Genomic DNA, 24,249 nt, shown 5'->3' on the forward strand with positions numbered 1-24,249 from the left:
TGATTCATACTGGGGAGCACGTCTAGAAGCTCACTCTCTGGTCATGGTTTGGACTGCAGAGACACCTTAAGGGAGCAACTGCCTGGGGTAAGACCCCAAGACAGGAAAGACAAGAAAACCAGAGAGGATTCCTTGACACGGGAATCAGCCAGCGATGTCAAGACATGACTATAAACTCAGCAAGAGCTGGCTGACCCTGACACGCATAGAGACAAGGAACCTCTGCTCAGCTGAACACCAGTGCGCTGGGTCTCCAGGGCAGCATCTCCTGTCCCTCTCTGATGCACTGAATCTCTTATTTTCTCATTTGCTTTTTCTTCCCTAGTATGAACTCTCCCCCTCCCCTGAACAGCCTCAGTGCTTTCCACTGCGACTGCCATACAAAACTTCTCCCCAAATCCTTTGAGCGCAGAGGTCATCCTCCCCCCACCTGACCACATCCTCGGTTTCCCTGCCTGGAGTTACACAAATTATCTCCATTTAAGCTGCAAATCATCCGCTCCCCTCTAGTACCCTGTGTTCCGGGGAGCCTCCTGTTTTCCTCCTCCAGACCAGTCACCCTCTTATCCAGGATGGAGCTGGACCGCGGGGATGAAATGGAAGCAGCTTTCACCGACTCATCTGGCCAAGCTTTGCAGCACACAGCCCAGCACCAAGCTGCAGCAGCCGCACACTGGAGGCATGGTCATTCAGCAGAGAAAGAGCAGCACAGTGATTCATCTTCCTTTTGATCTTTAGCCTACCCTTGCAGGCTCAATACTCCGTCCCCAAAATTTCTAGCAGTTGGCAGGCCTCTCCACCTCCCCCCAGACCTGAGGAGGCAAGCACCGAGAGGTGCTGGCACTCTTTCGGGGTTCAAGTGCTGCACGCTCAATTTGGTAGGTGAGCAGATGCCTAGCTGCCAAAGTTGCCAGGGAGATGAGCTTCCTCCGGAGCCTCCCCTCGCCGCATGCATCCACCCGAGCTGCCGCCGAGGACAGGCGTCCTCCACCATCTGCACCAGACAGAGCACCGCACCGCCCAGAGAACACCTTCCCCCGGAGCGGGGCAGAACCTTTGCCTTCAAATGGCACCATTTGGAGATGAGAGAGCGGCCCAGCAGTGCATGAGGGTGCGTGCTCACATCCTGGCAGCTGCCTTTGATCAGCGGGGAGAGCAGATAAGGGGCAGGGTTTACTGACAGCCCAGCTCCCCACCAGCACGACCGGCACCCAGCCCACCACCACACCCAGCAGCGAGCAGGCGCAGGAGGACTGACAGGAGCTGCCAGACAGCCTCAGCACCTCCCGGCTCAGCAGAGGCACTTTGTCACTTCCCAGCACTTTATCGCTCAGGCTCCTCTGCAGCGAGAATTTCTCAGCCGACCGGAGTCGCTCACAGGCTCACAGCCTCGCAAACCTCCTGCTCGCCACAGATGATCTCTCGTAGCTCCTCCTGGCCACACACACTGCTCGCCTCCACCCTTCTCACTGCGTCTGCACCCTTGCCTGCCAAAGGCCGGCACAGCTCGCCAGGGCAGCTGTTCCAGGGAAGCATGTCTCTCCTCTATGCTCAATGGTGCCACACCATGACTCAGAAGGGGAAACAGAGACAAGGTGCGCTCCAATCCATCCAATGCCCTAAACCTGGCAAAGCAGCAGCCGTTCCTCATAGGACCCACACCATGCTCCTCATGGGAACTGGCAATCCCACCTGATCCTGCTGGGAGAGGCACCTCACCCCAGAACCGATCCCCTGGGGGACTTTGCAGCAAATTTTGGAGTGTGCCACACACTCGACAGCTGAGGGCCCTGGTGACCACAGTGCATTTTGCCTTACACAGCCCAAACCAAGTGGGGAGCTCAGCTGCGGCAGAACACGGCTCCCTTTTTGCCCGATGATGGAGTTTATTGCCTCTGTGCTCCCAAACATGCACCAGTTTCTGATCCAGATCCAAACCCAAGCCAAGGTACTGCCTGCGATTTAGTCAGGGCATTAGGCTACAGGGCCCAGACCTCAGGGTTGTTAGCTCGCAGAGCACAAAGGCAGCCACCGAGCAGCAGCTGGTGTCCAGGGGCCGTGCATGGAGAGGCCCCAGATACAGAAACGGCACTGCCGGGATCACGCAGGAGCCTTCTTAGTCTCCTGTTACTCATTGAGATCCTCGGGGAGATGCTTTATTTAGTCAGACATTTCTGCAAGGGGGGATTGAGAAATTAGCTAGGCTTTGTGCCACACATGGCACGCGCCTGGGAGCGGACAGCCGCCGTTGTTCCAGGTACAGCTAAAGTCACTTGGATCTGCAGCACCGGCAGAGCCAAGTCACAGTTGCCAGTTCCCCATCATGGCTGGCTCCACTGGGAGATGAAGAGCTGACCCGGCCATAGGGACCCAGCCAGCCCAGGTCCATTCCCAGGCTAAATCCTGTGTGCCAGCTAACCAGGAGCAGGGAGCACCCGGAAACCTGCTATCCTTGCGAAAGGCAAAAGCTTTCTGTAGTAAAGTGACCATTCCCCATCTGCAGAAACTCAAGGCAAGAAAGAAGCAAGTTTTTACTCTTCTGCGAACCTAAGGAAGTGTCATTTTCTGAAGGTGGTGAGAAATAGCTTCAGACAGCTCTAATTAGCAGGGTGGCGCATGAGAAAATCCAGCGTAGCTGCTCCCTGCTCCACAGCTGTCCTGGGGAGAGCACCAGCGTCAGGGGCTGGAGCCTACCCGCTCCCTTCCCCTGCAACTTGCCTGGCTTGGAGCAAGCCCGACGACTTGCAGGATAGTGGAGCAGGATATTTTTGCCTGAGCTGCTGGTCCAAAGTTGCCAGTGCTATTTCAGGCAGCAACACCTACGCTGTAATCCAGAGGGCTGTATTTTCCCGCGGGCACTTCAAAATCAGGCCTCCCTCCTCTCTTTGCAGGCCAGCTGTAACCAACCTGGCTCCTGGAATCAACTGAAAAACAGCCCCCAGCATCATGTGGCCACCGAGTCCAACACCACAAGCCCCAACATGTTCCTGATTCCCACCAAGACCAAGGCACCTTCCTACCAGAGGAAAAAAGAAAAGAGCTCACCTCACAAGAAGTACCTGCTGCAACGGCAGATCCTCCACCCACAAATCCTCCCAGGGATCTGCCACCACCAGATTACGCTTGGATTTACATGGAGCAGAAAGCAGATGACTCAAGCAACCCTTTAAGACCAGGAGGGTTGGGACTGCATGCCCCCTTTCTGGACCCAAATCAGGAGTGGTCCCAGCAGGGCTACCACGCCACACAGCCACCCCGCTAGCGAGAGCCCGTGCCACACCTCGCACCCATCTCTTCCTCCTTCATCTGTGCTTGGAGGCACAAAGGAGATGAGACGCTATCCAAAATTAAGGAGCTAAAAGACATAAAGAAAAGACAGGAGGAGAAGCAATAACAGGAATCATTACATAACAGCATGAAAAAAACAATACCACTGCCAGCAGAGAAGAGGTTTTAAGATGGGCAAGCGGGTGGCGAGTCCCACGGAATCCTGGGGCCAGGGACGAGCTGCTCCCCGGGTGCTGTGGGACGCAGACCCATGGCTGGGCAGAGATGCCCAGGCTGCTTGCCTCTGGGCTTTGCGGGTGGGGAAGTCCCAGCCGCCGGAGCCTGTCCAGCAGTGCAGTGGCCAAAGGGAGAACTCCCCTCCCTCAACCTCAGCGCGGTACGGGGACAGGCACAAAACAGTCCATCCTAGGCCCCACACACACGCCAGCTGCACGGCCCACTTCTCCTGTTCTGCCTCCTGCACTCCGTGCTACCCTTCCCTCTCCTCCAGCCTCTGCGGCCCCTGCGCGGCGCAGGTCTGGGTCCCGTGCAGCGCCTCACCACCCACCTGCTCTTCTTGGAGCGAGCTGTGCAAACAGCAGAGGCTGTGCCTTGGAGAGACACAGACACTGCAAGCGCAGGCCTAATCCTGCAACGCATCCTGGACCTCGGCAAGGAGCGAGAGCAGAGGACAGACAACATCTCAGCCTGTGAGAAGGGAATGAATCACTGGAAAACAGAGCCAGGCAGGGAGCCAGAGCAGGGAGAAGACAGTCCTGCAAGGCCTCCATCTTTGGGAGTGGGCGCATTGGCACGATCAGAGCCGCCAGGTCCCCTCCACCCGCTCAGAAGTGGCCCCAGCGCCTGTCACCCTGGCTCCCTAACAGCCCTGCCCACAGCAGCCCCTCGGAGCCCACGCTGTGCCCAGGCACCGCACCCCTGCCAGCCCTGCAGCCAAACACAGCCCCCATCTGCGGCAAGGCCAGGAAAGAGCCTGGAGCACTCCTCACTTCCCCTCCCAGCAGAAACCCACTAGCAAGGCAGCAGACAGACCACAAGCCTAGTTTCCCAGTTCATGCACCTTTCCAGCAGCTCGGGTACTACAAGAACCTCCCAGGAATGTCACCTTTGGAAGTAACCTCCCAGCCGAACCGAGAGCATCAAGCGCCCAGGGAACCACAAGTTCAGCGGGCTGAGGCTCCCGCTTAATCTTCACCACCAAATCAAACCACAGCTGTGGCAGTTCCTAACCACCAGCTTTCATTTCTCCTTCACAGTCTGCCGTAGAGCTCTGCTGAGACAACGCTCCCGACAACCGGCAGAGTCCCCCTGCCAGGGACCTGGCCACCTGTCCAGACCATCAGAAACACAGACACCAAAGCGTCAGCTCCAAGAAGGTGTCATGGGCAGTATGGCATCCCTCGACTTGTTACATCAGCCTACACCTTAACGCTTGGGGCCTGATCCAGGAAGCAACAAAGCAGCCTCCATTCCTCTTAAAGTCACACCCTGCTGCTCAGAGATGTGCAAGTTTGGAATCCTTCTGGCTTTAAAAAATAAATAAATAAATAAAAGCCACATACCTTTCGCTGTGCTTTCAGCCAATGGTGAGACCACAGTCCTGAGAAATTTCCCCATTTACCCTCCTTTTAACTCCACAGCAGCTATTGCACTAAATCCTCTATGTCCACGATGGCCCACATACAGATGCACATGAAAATTAGCATCTCCCAAATTAGTTTTCTCTTATGCAGCCCTAGCCCATTTTCCTCAACAACATATTATGATATGCAAGGTTCCACCTTTCTCCCAGGAAATGCTATATTCTAAATTTATCTTTCAGATCCCTGAAAAGGGAGACAGGTGTGGCTTCCGAAATCTGAGGTCAGCAGTCCCAAATGGCACAGTGTTTGCCCCAGAAATTAATTAAGAACACAACAACAACAACCAAGCACACAAATGCTGATTACAGAGCTAAGCACAACTGCAGAGGCACCTTGCCTTTAATGAGGCAAAAGGCCAATTAACGTGATGAGCAAGTACAGCGGGGAACCTGGATTCCCCGCAGAGATGCCTAGTCCATCCTCATAACCCACCAAACCTGAGGGATTCAAACCCGTTTCTGCCGGCGCGGCACTCGGGGCTCTCCAGGTTAGCACCGCGGCCTTCTCCGGATTTTGTGACACGGTATCTGAGCATTTGAGCTGAATGAAGGGCCAGCCTCGCATTTTTGTAAGCTCAGATCCCAGCCCTGGGAAAATGCAGTCATTGTCCTCTCCCGGTCCCCCACCGCCCAGCCCAGTGCAGGTATTCGCCCTGCCGGAGGACAGCAAGGAAAATCCAGGCACACGAGCAGCTTCCCCGCTGAAATCATTTCATAACCGCCTTGGCGAAGGTGCTCGGCCCACACGGAGAACAGGCCGGTGCGCTGACCGGTGACATCTGAACGCGCTTCCACGAACAACGGAAAACCAACTTCATGCCGTGGGGCCGAAGGAGGCAAAACTTCGCAGCCCTTGGGGCGCACCCGCACCCCCCGCACTCCCCGCAGCGACCTTCCCGCAGCCAGCCCCGCACGCCGGCAGCCCCGCTCCTCGCCGGGGATCTCCCCAGCCGAGCGACACCTGAGGCGGCGGGCTCTGGGGAAGCCCGGGGCTCCGCACAAACCGGCGGCAGCCGGGCTGCGGGCCCCTCCCCGCAGCGGGGCTGGGGGATGCGCTGCCCGCACGGCGCCGGGGGGGGGTAGGCTGGGACCTTGAGCTGGCGGGGGGCGCGGGGGGTGCTGCGGCAGGCACCGCCCTCCCCCTCCATCCCCACCCCCGCGGGTACCGGACCCCGGGAGCCGCCGCTCCGCCATCACCCCCCCCCCACTCCCCGCCCCGCGCCCGTACCGCAGTCGGCGCAGAGGATCCGCGCCACGTCCCGCTTGAGGTTCTTGCCGCTGGTGTCGAGGGGGGCGAAGGCGGCGCGGAAGACGAGCGGCTCCTCGGTGGGCTCCAGGAAGAAGATGTAGCGGTGGTTGCGCTTCACTTTCAAGCAGGGCGCCTTGGAGCCCACGCTGATGAGCTGCTCCCGCTGCAATCCGCCGCTGTTGCGGGGCCACAGGTCCAGCACCTTCACCAGCACCCCCCCGGCGACCCCTCGGCTGTCATTACCGCCGGCGGTGTGGGGGGGACCCACGGATTGCACCTTCCCCTCCAGCACCACTGCCGCCGTGTACGCCTGGTCCTGCACCGACTTCAGGCTGGGCGAGTAGCAGGCGAGGGAAACGCCGAACAGCAGCATGGAGAAGCCGGGGGCCGGATCGCGCCTCATGCCGCCGGTTTTCCGCGTGAGGGGAAGGAAAAAAAAAAAAAAAAAAAACAAAAAACAACCCAGAAAACCTCCTTTTTTTCCCCCCGCCGGCCCCTGCGGCGACCGGGCTGCGGGGCTGCGGCGGGGCGGAGCGGCGCGGCGCGTCGCGGAGCGGCGCGGCGCGACGCGACGCGTCGCGGAGCCGCGTGGGTCCCCCCCCCCGCGCACCATACACAGGGACATCTCACAACCCAGCCTCCAGCATTTCCAGGGATGGAGCATCCACCGCGTCTCTGGGCAACCTCCACCATCCTCATCCTAAACCATTTTTTTCCTCTTGTATGCAGCCTAAATCTCCCCTGTTCTAGTTTAAAACCATCACCCCTCATCCTATCACAACAGTCCCTGTTGAAGAGTTCTTCCTTATCTTTCTTACAGTAGGCTTGCTGAAGGTCTCCCAGGAGCCACCTTCTCTCCATGCTGAACAACCCAAACTCTCTCATCCTCACAGGAGAGGTGCTCCAGCCCTGTGATCATCTCCGTGAGCCGGCGTTGTCCCACCGACACAACAGACCAGGCCCAGCAGATGGACACAGAACCCCTAAAGCCACGGAGTAGCCAGGCATCCCAGCTGGGACAGTTGACTTTTCCCCCTTTCCAGGGAGGCTGACAGGTCTCTGAGCAGCTCTGGCCATTGCAGGACCACAGTGCATCGGAAGCCACACAGGGAATTAACAGCAAGGGCTTGGGGAGGATTTCTTGTGTGTGTTTTCTCCTGCCAACTGTGATTCTCTGTGCCTTTCTGTTTTCAGATGTTTCCAAAAGCTTTCTCTTTTCCCCTGACGTGCAACACTGCAGAGGAACACAGGCAGAGGGAGAAGAGACCAGAAGCCTTTCCCACAACAAAGGGAAGAACAGTATTTCGGATCCAGGAAGCTGCTTGGAGGAGTAGGGAAACCACCTGACTTCTCCCTGCTTTTGACACAAACCTCTTGTGGAAATTCCCCTTCCCCTAAAACTTTGCTCAGACAGCAACACAGGTTGTGCCTGAGAAGGAAGGAGATATCCAACAGCATAACTTGACCTGGAGCTCTCCCACTCTACCTTGCCCCTCACCAGAAAAGATGGTTCAGTGCCTAGGCATTTGAGTTGCTAAAGCTTGTCCTCTCCCCATTTGCCAATTGAAATCCCAGTGGGACCACGACGGGTTGACCACTTGGATAAATTCAGCACAAGATTCTCATGAGGCCCCTGGGGCAATTTTGAAAAGGGAGGTTTTTCTCTAGTTCTGTGGCATTTTAGAGTCCAGGCCATTTGGTGTCATGAAAGGGCACTGGCCACATCTCCTTTTAGCAGAGTTTCTCCTGCTGTTCAGCCCAGCCCTTGTGAAGACAGCCAGCCTTCATCGCCAGAGACGCTTGCATTTCTGTTACCATTTAGGCAATGGTTTAGGACTAAATCCCTTTCTCCGCCTTCCCTGCTGCTTCTCCCATATGAATAGAAAATCATTCTTTTCTGTAGGTCCTTGGGCATTTTGACAGATGACATGAAAAAGGCAAGGCCCTGGGTGCAGTCACTAGCCCAGTCTGAACCCTAGTTTTGAGGAAAGGAAGATTAAATAGCTTACTCTAAAAAATATTTCCCTCCAATTGCCTCGCAAGGGTTCGACCCTCATTCACGGAAGAGCAGAATAACTGAGGTTGGCAGGGATGTCCGGAGATATGCAGTCACAGCAGGGCCAGCTGGGGTGGGTCACTCCGGGTCATGCCTACTCAGGCCTGAACCTCCCTGGTGAACCTGTGCCAGTTTTGACCACCGTTGTGGTGAAAAAAAAAAAAAAAAAGCTTTTCCTTGTCTCTAGTGGAAATTCCCTGCATTCCAGTTCATCTCTGTTGGAGGCTCTGCCCCTCTACCTCCTCTCCCAGGCAGCTGCTGGCAGCTGTAGGATCTCCTCTTCGGGCTGAACAAAGCCAGCTCACTGAGGCTTTTCTCATACCTCCTGATCTCCAGTCCCTGACTTCGGCTCCTCTCATTCCAGTCTGGAAATGTCTTTCTGGTGCTGGAAAGTCCCAGTCTCAACCCAGCCACCAGCTGGGACTTCCGAATGCCACAGAGAAGAGAGTGATCCCTTCCCTCACCCTACTCCTTGCACCCTGGCCATGCAGTGGGGTTTGTGGGCTCCAGGAGAGGCTCTGTTTATGGGGGTGAAGACCAGCAAGGGACCAAAGGATGCCTGCAATGTGCTGGTGCCAGGTGGCTGATCCTCACCTGCAAGCCACACTTGAGTTCGCTACAGGTCCCAAAGGGACAGCTTGGAGGGAGAGGAAGGTCCCAGTTTGTCCCCCAGGGCTGGAGGGCATTTCTCCCAGGGGGGATGCTGGGGATGCATGGGGAGACGGTCCAAAGTGTGCAGGGACAAGGCTGACTGTGGTCCACTGGGGGCAGCAACGCCAGGCAGGAGGTGCTATGGTTTGGCTGTTAGGGGAGTGCAGAAGTAGAGTGATGGCTTACTTGTCGCGTGCCCAATGGACCAGTGATACTGAGTCGCATCCTTCTCGAATGTCTGCCCTCAGGCTTTGCACTGCCTGGTGACTTAAGCAGCGACCTGCACAGGGTCTCTCTTTGCATCTGGGCTGTACCGTGTGTCACTATGCAGCCTCCTGGCCACAACACTCTTTTAAAGCTCTCTAGAAAGAGCTCAGAAGGGCAAGCGTGCTGGGGCCCAAGGGATGTGCTTTCTTGTAGGTCAGGGGCTCGCATTGGTTTTATCTGCCTGGGGAGACAGACAAAAACCTTTGGGCTCGAAAGCCATTTTGCCAAATAGAACTTTTTAAATCTCACCCTCTGCTTCTAGATGCATTTTCTGCAGCTCCCATGTCTGTTCCTCAGGGTAGGGACCCCTATCCTCCTTTCACTGTGTCTGCATCACCAGCTGCCACATCTTTGGGATCTCTTCTGCTACTCATTTTGTCTCAGAAAGAGTTTTCTCCAGTTTCATCACCATAGTTGTTAGCTGATGTCATCCTCGCTTATTCTCAAGGCTGACACATATTTTCAAATTTTCACCCTGTTTAAGGATGGTCAAAACCATGGCAAACTTAAATACTTAGCAGCTTCTTCTCTCTTCCGCAAAATCCACCATGCCTTCCAGTAAAGAGGCTTTGTGTTTGTCATCAACCAGAAGCCAGAACTTTCTGCACCAAACCATCTCAATGCAACTGCTCTTGAATGTTCATGTCTCTGACCCATCCATACCCCTTCCCTTCTGAGATTTTATTTCTTCATCTTCCATATTTTCCCTTTGTCAGCCAGCAAAGTCCATTCATTCTGCATTCAGGCACAAGCCGGCATCCCTCATGAAGAGCCATTCTTTCAGAAAACAACTGTTTCATCCCTCAGCTGCTTTAATTTCTCCAAAGCTCATCTCTCCCCTACCTCTCTGCTGCAAAAATCCATCATATTTGCTGCCCTGAAAGGGAGATGGAGCATTTGAGCTCAGCCCAGATTCCACCCTGCCTGGAGGACCCCAAGAGCTCAGCAGCACCATCAGAGGGTTTTACCCCTCAGATAACTGCTGTGAGGGCTGTTTTTTCATTCACCTCCTTTAATTTCGCTCCTGCAACTTCCCCCTGCAAAACAGAGTGCTTCTCAGGTCTCTCTTTATCTCTGCCAAGGGAGCTCCTGGCACATAGCCCTGCCTGAGGACAGATGCCACAAAGGGCGGTGTCCCAGTGTCCATCCCCATCTCAGGGAACCCTGTAGCTCTTCTGCGAGGGAAGACGTTGACCCCCAACAGCATGGGCAGGCAGGTTGCACATCTTCAGCATCTTCCACAGGTTGCAGATCCTCAGCCTCCTCCACATTAGTTGAAGACACGTCCCTGCAGAGCCGATGAGGGTAAGTCCTGTCAAAGGAACGGGACTTTTGCTATTATGAAAGACATTCCATCTGCCTTTCCACTCCAGGGTATCCTGGACAGGCCGGTGTTCCAGACCACGGGGCTGTGCGGAGCTCTTCCCTGCTTCGGGCAAGCCTCAGAAGCATGCATGCATCGCAAGCGTGTCCCTCTGTCTTGCCCAGCCTTCCCCAGCACCAGATCTGTCCTGGTCCCCTGCCGGGACCCTGGACCCCTGCACCTGTGAACATGGCAGACTCAGGAGACACCCACCCATACCCCAGCCAGGGAACATCATTTTCTCTCCCTGTGGGACATTTCTTCCCTGCGACAGTCATGCCCAAACACCAACAAATCCAGTGCAGATGCTTTTTTCTCACATCAATGTCCTCTCTGCAAGGATTCAGCTTGTTCAGCTTGGGGCTGTCCAGCCACAGGGTGTACACACCCCACGGAGAAGGCTGGTACCTGCCACGCAGAGCAGGAACCAGCCCTTTGCCCAGACACACTGACTCCTGGCACCGGTGAGATGCTGCCACAGTCTTGGGTGAAACAAGAAAGGCAGATGACAAATTATGAACTCGGAAATTACATGGCAAAAGCAAAGCACAGCACTCAACTTGAGACTCCAATCTGTAGACTGACTAAGCAGGATCATGGTCAAAATACAGCAAATTGGGCACATTTGCTCTTGGGAGACAAACCAGTACTTTACCAGAGGGATGAAACCCATCCTGAAAAATCTTTTCTCTCTTGACACATGGCAGTCAAAGGGAAGAAAAATCAAGAGCAAGAGTTTTCTTTCACATGTGAGAGAAGCTATTAGGGTTCCCTCCAGGCCCCTTGTGGCATATTATCCTGGTGCAAGGAAGAAAAAAAGCCACTCATCTTTCGAGGAAATGTGTGCCTCCAATTTGCTGCCCTCCCCAAGAAATTCATTCACTCCTTGTCCACCCACACGAGCAGGAATGATGAATGAAAACAAAATATAAACAATTCAGCCTTCCCTTTTTCCTCCCAGCCTTCTAATCGGATGTTGCAGTCCACGTGTCAGTACCCAAATTTTGCCTGTTTATCGTTCTGATGGTGTGCCTATACAGCCTTGGCTCACTGTGCCTCTTAGACACCTGCATCTCCATCCAATGCATTTCTCAGCAGCTCCAGGTTTGGGAGGGTTTCATGCCACTCAGGATGGAAGAGACGGAGGGGAGCCTGCCTCTGCAGAGCAATTGCTCTGTCATCATTGCCCCCTTTGCCCAGGGCCAGAGGACTCCTCTCATGAGACCAGTGGACACGGACACCAGTAGAAAGCTGATGATCAGCGGGGCAACACTTCTTGTCCCTCGCAAGGGCAGTGTTGGCCAGGCACTGTGATTTTTTTTTGCCAGAAAGATGACACGCAGGTGCAAAATAGTCCCAGCAGGGGCAAGGTTCCTCACACAAGTGTCTGTCTTCAGCTCTTGGGCACTGCAGCCCTCAGTCTCTAGGCCACCAGTGAGAGACCCCTCCATCCCAGAGCCTCCAGAGACTCTCCCCCAGGACTGGATTTCTCTGCCAGCCACTCTGATTTTCCTCTGTTTCTTCCCTTCTCGCTGCATAACCTTCTTACACCCCACTGTGTATTAAATAACTATTACAGTTACACCAGCATGTCAGGTATGTCCGTGCACCTCCGAGTTCCCTTCATGGATACAGTCTGTATCAGTTATGTGTTGCTACAAGCATATCCTGCGTCAGGAGAGTCTCTGAAAGAACTATACAGAAGTTTGTGAAGAAGAAAAATGAAGAGAAAAATCTATCAAATCATCATGAAAAATGCAACAGATGAAGCAGCCAGCTATTACTAGGCATGATATACCATTGCACAGGTAAAAAAAAGTACTGGTCATAGAAGCATCAATGCAGTTTTGCCTTCTCTGACAATGCTGCTTGTCTAGAGAGTGTACGATGCATCTCTAGAGGGCATGGATGCAAAACTCAGAAATGGGTGCCATCACAGTGATAAAGTCTGTCCGAAGCTTTACTGTTTGAAGTGGTGAGGGGAGTCCAGGTCATCTGTTGCATGATTGTTTCTCATGGATTTGAAAGCAGTTCAGCCTCTGCTTTTGGAGGTGACATTTCAAACACTTGTTTAAATTGTTTAAAACTCCAGGCCGGTCAGCCTCACCTCTGTGCCTGACAAGGTCATGGAGCAGATTCTCCTGGAAACCATGCTAAAGCACATGGAATGCAAGGAGGTAGTTGGTGACAGCCAACACAGTTTCACAAAAGGCAGATTGTTCCTGACCAATTTGGTGGCCTTCTATGACGGGGTGACAGTATCATTGGACAAGGGACGAGCAACAGACATAATCTACCTGGACTTGTGCAAAGCATTTGACACTGTCCCGCAAGACAACCTTCTCTCTAAACTAGAGAGACATGGGTTTGATGGATGGACCACTTGGTGGATAAGGAGTTGGCTGGATGGCCACACTCAGAGAGTGGTGGTCAACAGCTCGATGTCCAGGTGGAAACCGGTGACAAGTGGCATCCCTCAGGGGTCCGTGTTGGGCCCGGCCCTGTTCAACATCTTTGTCGGTAACATGGACAGTGGGATAGAGTGCACCCTCAGCAAGTTCGCCGACGACACCAAGTTGTGTGGTGCTGTTGACACGCTGGAAGGGAGGGATGCCATCCAGAGGGACCTTGACAGGCTGGAGAGGTGGGCCCATGCAAACCTCATGAAGTTCAACCAGGCCAAGGGCAAGCTCTGAACATGGGTCATGGCAATCCCAGGCACAAATCCAGGCTGGGTGGAGAATGGATTGAGAGCAGCCCTGAGGAGAGAGACTTAGGAGTGATCATGGACGAGAAGCTCAACATGAGCCGGCAACGTGCCCCTGCGGCGCAGAAGGCCAGTCGCATCCTGGGCTGCATTGAGAGAAGCGTGGCCAGCAGGTCGAAGGAGAGGATTCTGCCCCTCTACTCTGCCCTGGCGAGACCCCACCTGGAGTACTGTGTCCAGTTCTGGAGCCCCCAACATAAGAAGGACATGGACCAGTTGGAGAAGGTCCAGAGGAGGCCACGAAGATGATCAGAGGGCTGGGAGCACCTCTCCTATGAGGCCAGGCTGAGAGAGTTGGGGCTGTTCAGCCTGCAGAAGAGGAGGCTCTGGGAAGACCTGATAGCGGTCTTCCAGTACCTCAAGAGGGCTACAGGAAAGATGGGAAGAGACTGTTCAACAGGGCCTGTCGTGACAGGACGAGGGGTACTGGTTTTAAAATACAGGGAGGTAGATTTAGATGAGATATTAGAAATTTTTTTTTTTACACTGAGCGTGATGGAGCACTGGCCCAGATTGCCCAGAGAGGCGGTGGATGCCCCATCCCTGGAAACATCCCAGGCCAGGTTGGCTGGGGCTCTGAGCAACCTGATCCGGTTGGAAAAGTCCCTGCTTCTTGCAGGGGGGTTGGACTGGGTGGGCTTTAAAGGTCCCTTCCAATCCAAACCATTCTATGAGTCTATGATTCTCCGACGAAGCAGTCTGGAGGCCTGTGTCACAGCAGGGAACCTTCTCTCTGAAGCAGCGCAATGTACTGACAAGAGAAACTCTCCATATACAGCTCCACCGGTTCGGCCTGGAGCACCTCTACCTCCACCCCAACTTTTCACTGAAAAAAATCCTCTAGGGGGGAGTACACGAGTGTTGCTCAAGCAGAAATAAGCAGTGTATCACAACGCTGGTGAAAAATCTTTCACACCAAGCTCCTCCCAGAGACACAACGTGCAGAACAGGCCACCAAGTGATGTTGGCATGAGAGCAGCCAGGCCCAGCATGGGTGGCAACCTCCCTTAATGTTGCACCTTAAGCTCATAACAACACCCCAAATTCTTCAGGCTGGAGAATCCCAGATCTTTACATGGGTCACACATTGCAGAGACTGAGGTGCTGGCTAAGAGGTGTGACAAATGAGGCTGATGTCCACAAGTTTGGAACTGGGGTAATGGTACGTGCATCCAGCGAAAAGCTGACAACAGCATTTCCATGAAAACAGCAGCTTTCTGCATTGCAAAATACATGTGTCATTGAGGTGAACTGGGCTGCTCGGATCCTCTGACTGAGTGCTGACGGCTGTCTGCAGACCCAGGAAAATGTTTGCCCCTCCCACTTCTGCCTGTTTTGTGTATTTTGATGTAAAAATATGCTGAGTGGGTATACACCTTATTACATGTGTAGGAACCATAGAGGACTTGAGGTGCCACCACAGTAATAGAGATAGACAAGGCTCCTTGTCTGGCTTTTTTGGATTCCCTGCTTAAATATTGTCTGCTGCCGTGTAGACAAGAGACTTTCTCCAAATGACTTCCGAGATTCATCAGATCATTTCTGCAGCAACAAGGTAATGCTTGCAGGCACCTTGTGGCTGAAGAACACCCTCAATATTGCAGAAGCGGTAACTTGTTTAATGGATTCAAACAAATAGGAAAGCCCAGGAGCTGAGGTGGCAGCATCTAAGCCCTGCACTGAGAGGTGCGGAGACCTTACAGTGAGGTTAAATGTATGTATCACAAACCAGAACAGCAGTGCTTTTACTGAAAAGATAATCAAGCCCTGGAGAAAATTACACAATATAAAGCTCAGATTTAAAATAAATGTGAAATGAGTCGGTGGATTCAGTTCCTTACGGAAAAGTTTTCACACCAGAAAAGTCATTTGATGAAACTGGCTTTTTAATTAGCAGTTTTGGCAAGAAGCCGGGAGGACCAAAGTGGTGCTGGAGCCTCATCCCTTACCTTGCCATCCTGCCCTTTGCAAGGAGGGCTGGGATCAGGAGAGGGGTGGGCTATGCCCAGGCTACTGCAAGTAAGGGGCAGGAGAATCTGGAGATGAGACCTGGTTGTTCCCCTCGTGACTCCCCATCAGCATGCACTTTCCTAGGAACATCCTACACTCCCCGGAGACAACACTCAGTAAGGGCAGTAAGGGCTGAACGCAGGCAGGAGCAGAGCCATCGCAAAATGCATAATCCAGCTGCCGGACATCTTGGGTCCTCACCAGGCGGCATGTGCCAGCTCTGCTCTTGCAGCCTGGCATGCTGTTCAGTTGATGCACCGTCAAGGAGATGGGTGTGGGGATGAAGGCTCTGTCCCAAACAGGCACTGTAAGTGTTTACCCTGGCTTAGTTACCTGTTGCCTTCACTTTTCTCTTTTAGTCTGCTTTTTCGCTAAGCATCACCCTGGAATTTTTACTCATGCCCATCGATGAACCCAAGTGATCCCACGTCCCTTGGTGAAGACAGGGCCTAGGGCTCCCTCCCTGCCCTACAAGTTGTTGGTCAGCTCCTCCATTAGCTCCCACACCGCACCTCCTCCCTGCAGGACAGGTTTCAGTGGTTCCCTGCACACGGGCCTCTCGTCCTGCGCCCACTGTGGGGCCAGGCTGGAGCCATCAGCCCACCAAGGCCACCAGGCTTTTAGGTGGCAAGGTCCCAAATGCAGCCTCCCTGCTGTGATGTCCAGATAGGGAGGCTGGATCCTACCCGCACTGTGACACTGTCACTGTCCTCACCCAGCACTCCTTCACTCAGTTAAAGGGAGGCAAATTAAAAAATAAAGACCAGGTTGTTTTTCCTTCTCCCCTCTCTTTCTTTCCTTGCTTCACATCACATTGCAATCCTGTACTTTGCAGTTCAATTACCTCCTTATGTGTCCTTTTCTCAATGAGTTAATGCAAATTATTTTCGCTCCAAGGTGCAGCGTGGAAGTCTCGCTCTGTGCTGAGCTTGAGGGCAAAATGCCCAAGAGGCACATGAGCTGCTGCTTCCCTGGGGAGTGATGGGTTGAATCGGGCTCCTAAGCCTTTCCAAGGATCTAAGCCTCAAGTTTCCATTTTCAGCTCCCTCTCCTCCCTGCAAAGTCTATTTGACAGCAGTGGGAGGTTACAAATAGAGCAAGGCAGCTCATCTGCTGCATCTCGCTTGTGTGATCTGTGGGCATGCACATATATGCGCCGGAGCCTCCCCTCTGCAGGCACTTCACCATTTTCCCCAACACATCTGTGGTGGAGCAATGGCTGCGCCTCTTTCCCGGTCTGTAGCTCCCTCCTCAGCCCTTTGCCCTGCACGTTCTGGCTGGAGCTGCAGAGACAGGCAGCACCACATGCATCTGCACTGAAATTAACCCTGCAATGTGAGGGGACAACAATTTGTATTTCTTCATCGAAAATTCATCATGTGGGAAGCCTGCAAAGTCAGCTCTGCCAAGACAGAGGTGTTGGTGGGAGTCTGCTGGCTACAGGAATGATGGGGTACAGACATCACTACCGCTTACCTGGACCAGAGGATACTGTTGCTGGTGGCCGAAAACTACCTGGAAGGCAGATATAAAAGCAACAGAGCCAAACTCTCCATGATGGGGTGTGTCACAAGGGGCAATGGCCCTACAGTGCAGCTTGGGATGCTCAGGTTGGACATCCAGGTGATTTTTCTTTCCCAGGAGGTGGTATATCCCTAGGGGAAAGCACAGCGTGGGGACAGGGGTCCTCCATCACTGGGGGTTAACGAGGTGAAACCCAACAAGGCCATGGTCATCCTGACCCCGTGCTGGTGACAGTTATGGTGCAAGCAAGCACCAACCAGGAGCATCCCAGGGCTCCCATCCCACTGCCTGTGACTCTGGCATAGATGAGCTCCAACCAGTCTGGTAAGGCTACTTCTCAACCCCTAACTGGGGCAGGGAGAATGCTGGCTGCCTGGGACACAACACGCAGCACTTAGCCCTTGCTCGTTCCCCTCCTGCAGGCTTCCTCGTGCGGGGATGCGGTGAGGACCTGAGCGAAGCTCCCAGAGCCCCTTCAGAGCAGGACTCCCGCACATCCCTCCTCTCTCCCCAGGCTAGGGTTGGCCAGAGAGTCGACAGCAGCCAGAGCCCACAGGGAGCCACGGCCCTGGTCTGGGGGAAGTGGGCCTTCGCAAGCCTCCCACCAAGCCCCTTGCACTCCCCTTCCTAGGACACTCTCTGCTTCTTCCCGAGGCATGGCTGGGCTGGGCAGGGCAGGAGGTGGTGCAGGGGTCTATCCGGTCTCAGTGAGAAAAGCATGACAGCAAATGGCTTGATAAAACAGCTGTTTTAATAAGGCAGAGTAAAAAGAGAAATATCAAGAGCTCTTCAGACGTGGGGCACCCTGCGCTCCTGCAGCATGGGATAGACCCAGGATGGATTTTCCTGCGGTGCACATCCCTTCCCTGGAGAGAAGCTCCTTCTTTTTGGTCCTTCAAGCTATTATATATCCTTCTTTTTATTCTATCTTATTAAAACAGCTATTAAGCTATTTGTTGTCAAATCTGTCTTACTGAGATGCAAAAATAACCCTCTCTCCCACCTCACCTCATGCCTGGTGCAGAACAAGGTCTCCCTCACGCATTTCGGAGCCCCTTCGCCTTCAGACCCCATCACTGGTTTCAGCAGAACAAGGGCTGTGGCTGCTGCACTGGCTGCAGACTATCCCACAACTCTCTGGCAAAGCCAGCTTGCTAATGCTCCTGTTTTGTGAACAGTTTTCCTCTCTAACACAAACTGGGTGCTCCACACACCACAGTCAGTCTCTTACCTGCTCCATCCACACCTTGCGGGATCAGAGCACTGCATCTCCCCACCTGTACCACACGGTATTTGCTAGGCAGCTATAAAGCAATTAATCAAACATAATTATTGAGGGGATGTTCATGTTTCCTGCACATTTGCGCACCGCTTTATCTCGATCACTCCAGGGCTGGTCTACAATTCTCTTTTTAATGAGTTCCCAAAATATTCCTGTAAGCAATATCCTCAGTAGTAAACTGGAAAAACACACCCCCTCCTCTATCTAGACACACAGTGAGAGGCTGAAACCACCCTAATGGTCCTCAGGGAGAGAGAAGGACTTCTTGCTCTGCTGGGTGCATTTCTCGTTGGCTCCAGGTGACTCCTGCTCTCCCCAGCAGGATTTGGGGGAGCCATGGATTCACTATGGTTTCCTCCTCCTTCAGGCCTGATTCAGTCCTCCTTGTCCCACCCACTGCAGGCTTGCACAGCCCCAGCTGGGACTCGCTGATCTAAAAGTGCACAACCAGCAGACATCCTTGGAGCCCACCTCTGATCCAAACGCACCTGAGGTGCTGGGGGAGCTGCCAGAGCAGACAGCTGCCATCACCCCTATAGGACCGGGGCGCAAAAATGTTCCTTTCTTTTCCACCAAGAGTCAGCCCAGCAAATACCACCCCCTCTTACTCTATCCCACTCCAAGGAATTGCATCATAAAAGTGAAGCTATTTCCTTGCTGACACCATGCTGGAGTGGACCCTGCAGCCTCTTTTACACTGTGAGAAACCAGAGTATCAAGAGACCCAGTACCTTTACAGAGTTTTTCCCATGGCATCTTGCACGGAAAATTAGAGAGATGTTGCCTCCACAGTAAGGGTCTGGCTTATGGCCCAAGAAGTTATAAATTAAATACTCCTTCAGCAAGATTCCAAGACACTGAGATGAGTTATGGAACAACATCCTCGCGCCGGTGGTCTCCAGCTACGTCACAGATAGCAGGTATCCCAGCTGTTCAAATCCCAGCCAGGTCTCAACAGGCCAGGAAGGAGTCCCACCAGCTCCCAGGACCACAACAATGCTCCAGAAAATATCCCCAAAGCAGCTCTGAAAGAGATGAAGGCAAACAACAAATAACTAATAAATAAAATTAGATACTTCAACACATTTCCCTGCTACAACACAACATTTCTTAATGCTGCCCACGGAAGGTCACTTGCAGATGAGCAACAGAGGACTTCTCTCCACCTTGTGTCTGACTCTTGTCACAGCACCATGTTGGGCGCATGGGACTTCTGCAGCCATAAGCTGGGCCTCTTCAAGGCTGGTAGGTATCAAGCTCATCACCTTGTGAAAGACAAGCGACTCTGCTGCCCTTAGACAACCTCCTTGTCAGAGTCCCTTTTCTTCTTGGTGAAGCTTCAAGTGAGAAGCCAAGTTGGCTCTTCTCTTCCTCCAGGTCCAGAAACCGATGGACCTTTAAAGGGTGGTATCACATCTGCCTCCTATCAGTGGCGGCTCCCCTTCTCATCTCTTGTAGGAGGATTGCAGAGCTGGCTCATACCTCCATCTATCACCACGGTCAATGCATCATTCAAGTCTTCCTTCTCTTTGAAGGACAGCTGTGGCTTCTGTGCAGGGAAGCAAGGTTCAAAGAACAGCTTTAACCTCCTGGCAAAGACTGGCTTCCACAGGGTGCCTCCTCTCAGGTGTGGGGCAGGCCACCTGGCTGGGCAACTGAAGGACAAGGCAACAGGCTGGTGTTTCAATGCCTGAAAGATAGCTCCAGACTCCCACTCTGCTATCCCTCACTCCATCAAATTGTACTTAGGGGCTATCTCTTGGTGTCCTCTGAGAGAGTTTTGTTTGCCACCATGGCCAGTTGCTGTGAACTGCTGTGATAATGAGATGCCTTCATTGTTCTCACATAGATGATTGCACAACAAGTAGTTTAGAGGTTTCAAGATATAAGTTCTTCCAGACCAAAGCTCCAAGCCAACTGCCAGGCCGAGGGGCATCTGCATAATTAGGCTTGTTTACAGTCAACTGCGTGTGTGTCTTAGGGGATTCAACCAAATTCCTCTCCTGATGACTGCCAAACAGGATCAGCACGAGCTCCACTAGCACCAGGTGCAGCAGTGGGTGCCCTGCTTGAATCTGTGCTCGGCCCGGAGGGCTGTGGGGTCCATGTCCACTTGAGGGTCCAGCCTTCTGGAGAAAGGTCAAGCTCATGGGACACAACACCTCTCTCAGAAAAAGAAACACCAAGCACAGGGCTAGCGTGAAAACTCAGACCCAGCTCCAGGAGCTGTGCAAGTCTTGGAAGGTAGCTTAATGCAAGAAACACAGAAACCACTGGGCACTGGGGCTGAGAGATGCCGAGAGACACACAACTGCTTCAGTTCTTGCCCAGTGATTTCTCTCTTTCTCCGCTGCTGTCACAGCTAAGAAGCAGCCCATGGCACCAGCCTGGCATTGCTCTGGGGGCAGAAATGGACCCCTTTCTGTGGGCCTCCAGGCCAGGCACCTCTGGTAATCCCGGGCTTCCCTCGGCTCCACGACACAGCCTGGCCACGGGGCACTGTGCATGGGCAAATGCCACCCGAGGATGCCTCCCGCAAAGCTAGCGAGGGGAGAAACAGCAACTCTGGCATGTGCCCTGCAAGTGGGCAATTCACTGTTGAGGCTCAGACCTGATCCGCACCCCAAACTAGGACCATATGCCTGCTCTGACAAGGCAGAAAGCAGGTACTTCTCTCTGGAAAGGGAACGCCAGGAAAATGAGAGAGATGGTAGCTCCTCCTGGTGTTTTGGGGCAACAAGCCTGGCAGACAGGAGGAGAGCCTACTCCCCAGGGCAAGGGAGACAGAGCTCCCTCCTGCCGGCATCATGTAGAATACAGAAGTGCTACAGACTGTGCCTGACAGTGTGTTCTAAAGCACACTTTTCAAAAACATGCCTTGAGGAAAGGGATTCACAGACCGTGAGCCCCAGCCTGTCCATAAGCCTGGAAAGAAGAGCAAGACCAGAGAGGCTGTCAGTTGGCTTGCTGCACGGCTGTACAAGTCAAGGACCTGGAGTCACGGCTGCAGGAACAGCACCCCAGGACCATTCGGGCTCTGGAGACAACAGCAAGGCAGCATGAGAACAGGAATCGTACAGCAAAAAACACAGGAGTGCCCTCATCTTCATAAAAGGACGAGCCAGTTGTCCCACCAAGACAGCTGTGCCCATCCTCCTGGACATCCCTGGGGATGGAGCACATTCCCAGCCAACGCTGTGGGCATGGGAAGAGGGAAAGGAAGCAGGCGGCCCAGCCAGGCATCGGACCGCTTCCACTAGACGCAAACAGGCCAGCTGGCTACCGGGAGGCAGGCTGTTGTAAAGCAGGGTGAGCGTAGCCCTGGTCCATCTGGGGACAGATCTGCTGGTGCTGGACCAGGGCATGGTGACATTCAGGGGTTGCATAATCTTTGCTACCTACCATACATGATGCTGGGGTCTACTCTTTACTCCTCCTTAGGAGGCAAGGAGCAGAGAGCCCTGGTTTTATAAATCATTGTCAGTGAAAACCAGCAGGATTAGAATTTGGTGGCCATTTGTTGCTGGTTTTCAACAGAAGAGCAGCCAGCGCTTACTGGATTATGTGGGGAGCTGGAGAACCATGCTTCCCGCTAACTTCACTGAGGAGCAAGAACTAGCAAGGATCCTTCCTCTCTGCAGGTGATGACACTGCAGAGTCCTCCGTGACAAGAAAGAGAAAGAACCGATGAGGGGGAAGCTAGCTTGCTGAGAAAAGAGTAGTGAGGAGACTTGCAGGCCAGGCAAGGGAGAAGAGAAAGCACACTGTGTAGCTGGAACAAACCATCATGAAAACAATCCCAAACTTAACTCACTTGGATGGGACTTCATGTGGTGCTTAGAAGAATTAGCACTTTATCTTTGCAGACACAAGAAGCAAGAACTTGTTCTGCCATTGTGCAGTCACCGATTCTATTTCCCCCCCACACACACTTTTTTTTTTTTTTTTTTAAGAGGCGTCTTTACAGCTCACCATAGAAACTGCTGTTGCGGACAAGGAATGGCCAGTACGTCCTCAGGATGTCAGTCCCTAGCAGGTGGTCAAGGTCAGCCTGGATCCAGCTGTGCCCCATTCCTGAACACCTGGAATCCAGGCTCCTTAGCAGGGTGGCATCACAGGCAGAGTGACCCCCCAGCACCCCCACAGGGGAAACCCTGCCTCAGCACTTACCCAGAACAGATCATCAAAGGAACCAGAGTGACTTTCTTTGAGAAAAGCGGTTACAACTGGAGGGCTGCAGTTATCTGTGGCCAAGATTTTCCATTGTTATTTTGCAGTTGCTGGATATTCTGAAAGATATTTAGGAAAAAAAAAATGACTTTAACTGTCCTGTGCCAAACTGGGCGAGGGTGAAAAAAAAAAAAGAAATTTGGCAGACATGTTATTCATTCAGCATGTAGTTTGGATGATATCCAGTGACTAACACAGGAGTTTTAACTGATCTGGGAGACTAAAAACCATTCACAAATAATTTGATTTAGGGTCACTGTGATTACTTTTTATAAATAATTTTCATTGAGAAGTGTTTTTTTAATTAGGATTGACAGACCTAATAGCAACTCTATTGTGTGCACAGTTCGTCATTCCCATCATTGTAAATGACTTACATATGCGGTGTGCTAGTTTCTCGTTCACTGCACACGATGGGGCTTGATGATGGGGCAACCAACGCCTCACAAACAGTGCACAAGCGTTCACCAACCTGTTACATGCTCTGGTTTGGGGGCTGGTCTCAGCCTTTGCACCACTTCAGACATCCCCATGTGGCCGTAACTGCCTTCTAATTGCTCTGGCTCCGAGAGAGATGGTAATGGTGACTTCGCTTTGATTGCTTCATTGCTTCAAGCCCCATCACGGCTCAGCAAATACTCTGAACGGGAACACACTCCCTTTTCCGTGGTGGGAGTGCTGAACAAAAGACTGGACCAAGGCAAGGATCTGACACATCCTGGCAAAAAAACTGTGACTGATGGGAAGTCTAAACACAGTCACCTCCTAATCCAGCAGATTGCCCTACTAAGCCTGAACAGATCTGGGAAGAATGTGGGAGAATTTGGACAGCGGAAAGCAGAAGAATGGCTCAGCAACTCGAATGCCTTTTTCTTGGCAATATCCTCCGTGCACTTTCTGGGCTTGGTAATGCTTTTCTGCTCTGGAGGCTGATAGTCTAAATTTTTGAGTGTATTCTTAACCTCCTACCTCAGAAGCAGTATCCATACAAAGTATCAGTATAATCCTATCCATTCAGAACTTCTCTAGCATAAATCTCAGCAGAATCTTTTATGAGAAATATTTAAATGACCTAAATTTGTTCTTCCTGTGACAGCCCTTTCTTTGACTTGCACAGTAACAATTGCATCCCAGCCACTTTCGTTACTAATCTTATCTGTTGTCTGAATGGCTCTTAGATTCCCTCCTGTGATTATAAATGTCCATACAAGTTCTTGGAGTCAGCAGAGTTGTTGTTTTGCAGCTGAATAACAGGCTTGGGCTTCAAACTTTGAGATGTTCGCTGTAATGATCAGATATGTTCTTAAAGGCCCTCCAAATTGGATTTCCAAACAAAAGGCCCATTGATCTTAAGCCTGAAATCCCAGCCATGACTCTGAAAACTTTCTCCCCTGTTTTTCAGAGGAAGCTAAACCAGTGAGATAAAGGACGACTACAACAGTTAAAGAAAGGAGGATTTATCTTATGAGAGGAAACTACCACAAGCTGGTGTTATTTAGACTACCAGGACAGGGGCTGTAGGGGACACAATTGCTACCCAGAGACAGGTAAAAAGGGAGAGAACATGAGAAAACCTTGTGAAAGCTCCAAGCTGAAAGTTGTGGAGCTGTAAAAGAAGCCATCGATATATCCAGGCTGGGATGAAAAGATTTCTGATTTTCATAGCAAAGAGGTGGCTTAAACCCCACAAGGATACCTGCTGGTGTTGGCAAGAGGCGTCACGGTTAGGCCTCAGTTGAGCTTGTTTAATGTCATTTGTCTTCAGGAGAAAAAGAGCAAATGGAGAGACAAGGACAGCCAGAGCATCAGCCCTCAGCCTGCCACAGGGGCACATGCCGGCCTGGCCACATCTCACATTTGGGCAGGCTGAAAATCCAACATAGCATCCACATAACACAGCACGTCCCAGGTGTTCAGGGC

At 52.7% G+C, this 24,249-nt stretch overlaps 1 protein-coding gene and 1 long non-coding RNA gene across 3 annotated transcripts in view; both read right to left on the reverse strand.

Moving 5' to 3' along the window:
* The window catches only part of LOC147598962 (uncharacterized), a 31,612-nt gene extending 25,783 nt beyond the window's left edge, over positions 1-5,829 (reverse strand). Inside the window, exon 1 of the long non-coding RNA XR_015260099.1 lies at positions 5,701-5,829. This is a non-coding gene — a long non-coding RNA (uncharacterized LOC147598962). The remainder of the gene's footprint in view (positions 1-5,700) is intronic.
* Positions 1-6,888, reverse strand: part of NRG2 (neuregulin 2) — a 185,129-nt gene extending 178,241 nt beyond the window's left edge. For both annotated transcript variants that reach the window (XM_086758761.1, XM_086758762.1), the window contains exon 1: positions 6,159-6,888. In XM_086758761.1, the coding sequence (XP_086614887.1) occupies positions 6,159-6,843 (685 nt within the window). In that variant the 5' untranslated portion in view covers positions 6,844-6,888. The remainder of the gene's footprint in view (positions 1-6,158) is intronic.
* Between the last annotated feature and the right edge of the window lie 17,361 nt (positions 6,889-24,249).

The sequence above is a fragment of the Chlamydotis macqueenii genome, chromosome 14 (assembly GCF_036417535.1).
Source record: "Chlamydotis macqueenii isolate bChlMac1 chromosome 14, bChlMac1.mat, whole genome shotgun sequence".
Taxonomy (NCBI): domain Eukaryota; kingdom Metazoa; phylum Chordata; class Aves; order Otidiformes; family Otididae; genus Chlamydotis; species Chlamydotis macqueenii.